This window comes from Cyprinodon variegatus, unplaced genomic scaffold (assembly GCF_000732505.1).
Source record: "Cyprinodon variegatus isolate N-32 unplaced genomic scaffold, C_variegatus-1.0 Scaffold224, whole genome shotgun sequence".
Lineage (NCBI taxonomy): Eukaryota > Metazoa > Chordata > Actinopteri > Cyprinodontiformes > Cyprinodontidae > Cyprinodon > Cyprinodon variegatus.
This window is the reverse complement of record NW_015150677.1, coordinates 548,570-551,029: the sequence shown is the minus strand read 5'-3', so window position 1 is coordinate 551,029 and position 2,460 is coordinate 548,570. Positions and strand designations below refer to the sequence as shown.

Here is a 2,460-nt window from a genome sequence, read left to right as displayed (position 1 = left end):
AAATTGACAGATTTGATTTTGATCACTAGCCAGAGTTCACCAAAGGAACATTTACAGCATTAGCTTATTGTTCAACCCCTAAAAAACAGTTTTGGTTTTAACTTGCATATCCAGTGTTTTATTTCTGCAGTGAATTTGAGTTTTTTGCCGTCTCCATTACAGGGACCGTAAGATGGCCTTGATCCAGATGTCATCTGTGGAGGAGGCGATTCAGGTTCTGATTGACCTTCACAACTATGACATGGGAGGAAATCACCATCTTAAAGTTTCCTTCTCCAAGTCCACCATCTAACGGGCACACCAAACGTCTAACCTAGAAGACCTTTGACTAGCAAAGAGGCCACTACCATTTGTCGTTTTTCTATTTTTTATTTTCTATGAATAGTTTTTGTTTTGTTGAGGTATTGTAAAAAAGCAAATTCCATTAACAGTGTTTTTGTTTTTCTCTTTAAAGCATTGTAAACAGTCCTGTGCTCAGTTTCTGTTGCTTTGACATTTTACCTACGTTTTGAAGAGTAACAGAACACCAGCTGAATGTTGTTTCCCTTTAGTTCGTAAAGGTCTAAATCCACGTCACTGTTGACTTTTATTAACAGGTGACCAGATGTACTTTGAGTGAAAACTAGTGATTTTTAAGCCAATTCGTGCAAAGTGCTGTTTTGATCTTGCGTTGCTTCACACAGGTAAACTGTGGCTGTTCATTTTATGGCTCTCTTTGGATTTTTGGTTGATTCCATTTCCTTCCAGGTAAATCTGAATGATAACTTTATTTTTTTCCACCACCTTGTCTGATCAGTGAATCTCTACCATACTTTATAAAAAATAATAAATCTGCCATCCTTGGCATGTAGATGTTTTCGGTGGAGCCCTCTGTAAATACTGGGGTGTGCAAAGGTTTGGGTCTGTCTTAGAAAAATCAGTGAAGAATTCAATCTAGGATGGGATTAAAGCCCTGCCTGCAAACACACCACCATTATTTAAAGAAAACAATTAGGTCTTTTTATCATTAGAAAATTTACATCTCAAACAGGGAATTAAGACTTTAAATGTAACATTTGAACCCAAACTTTTGCATGTTCTTATATCAAAGAATGCTGCCACATTCTTGGATACACACGATGTTTAACTTCAGATTAAAAAAAATCTCATCTTTTGCCATCTTCTCCACAATTCCCCAGAAAGACATTTTAACTCCATTTTTAGAGGTTGCATAACACATTTTTATTCCATATGTGACATTATTTGCAGGTCTTCATTATATGAAAATACTTTCTATTGTCTCAGTTGCAGCCACATACCTTAATTTTCCACAAATTTTCACAGCTTGTTTCTCATCCAACACCTTTGGTTAATGCACTTCTCACTCAATAAGACCACAGATTACTAATTTGAACTGATGACAGATTTTTAAGTAACTCCATCGAAGATTTTGTCTAAAGCAGATGATCACAGCAGTGTGTACCTGGCTTTGGTTCATGGCCTTCATCTGAGCTAACACCATTCGCTGACGATAGTTTGGTGTTTTCTGAATCATCCTTTCACTGCTGGATGTTGAATGTATTGACGTTGCCACGCTGTAATCATCAATGGGGATCCACATGCAGAGACGAAGCCTTTTAGTTCAATCTACATCTCCTTTGTTTGAAATGCAGCTGGATGCATGCTAATGCTGTGTTTAAAATAGGGTTCCTACATGTGATTCTGCTTTTGGTCTCTGGTTTTGGGAGATCTGTTGGGACCACATGTGCCTTTAGTTTGTAATCTGGTGATGCTTTGGTGTATAAACAGATCTTTTATTGGTTATGTTGGCTGTATTTATAGTTTAAACCTTTGAAAATCATTTTTGAACGTTTGTGAAATAAAAGCCCCATCTAAGTGTGGCTCTAACCCTCTAGTAAAGCGGCGTTCACATAATGCTAAAGAGGGTCCAGCTCACTTATCAGGATTCTTTGTTCCGATTGTTGATTTAAAACATCCTAACATTATAAAACAGATGAGCTCTAGTGAGATAAAGATATCTCTAAAGTAGGTTTTTATTTTCCTGTCATTTTACATTCTCATAGCTGAAATTATTTTTGAAGGTGTATTGTAAATTTTCTACTTGATTTGTTTGTTTTGTGAGAAAAAAAAAAGCAGACTAGCACAAATTAAACTTGTCTTTTCTACCAACAAGCGCAAGTAAAAGTGTTTTTGTGTATGAACTCAAAGCCTTTGGTCTCATCTGTATCTTACCTATAATAAACTTGTCTGTTCTCACTCTGCTCAGTTCTGCTAATCTCACTTCTTTCTCTTCACTATTCTCTATTCTCTCTGGATCTAAGAGAACAAAGCCGACATGGTCACACTCATAAAATGACCAGGGACCAGAACGTTAGTTTGTGTGATCATACGTATTGAACTTTATTTCATGTTTTTGTCAAGTTATACAAACATGAGTTTTGTTGGAATTTTATACCAACT

General features: G+C 36.3%; 1 protein-coding gene across 1 annotated transcript in view; it reads left to right on the top strand.

Moving 5' to 3' along the window:
* The window catches only part of LOC107088613 (polypyrimidine tract-binding protein 2-like), an 18,263-nt gene extending 16,011 nt beyond the window's left edge, over positions 1–2,252 (top strand). The window contains exon 17 of the mRNA XM_015380898.1: positions 163–2,252. Within this exon, the coding sequence (XP_015236384.1) occupies positions 163–292 (130 nt within the window). The 3' untranslated portion in view covers positions 293–2,252. The remainder of the gene's footprint in view (positions 1–162) is intronic.
* Positions 2,253–2,460: the final 208 nt, after the last annotated feature.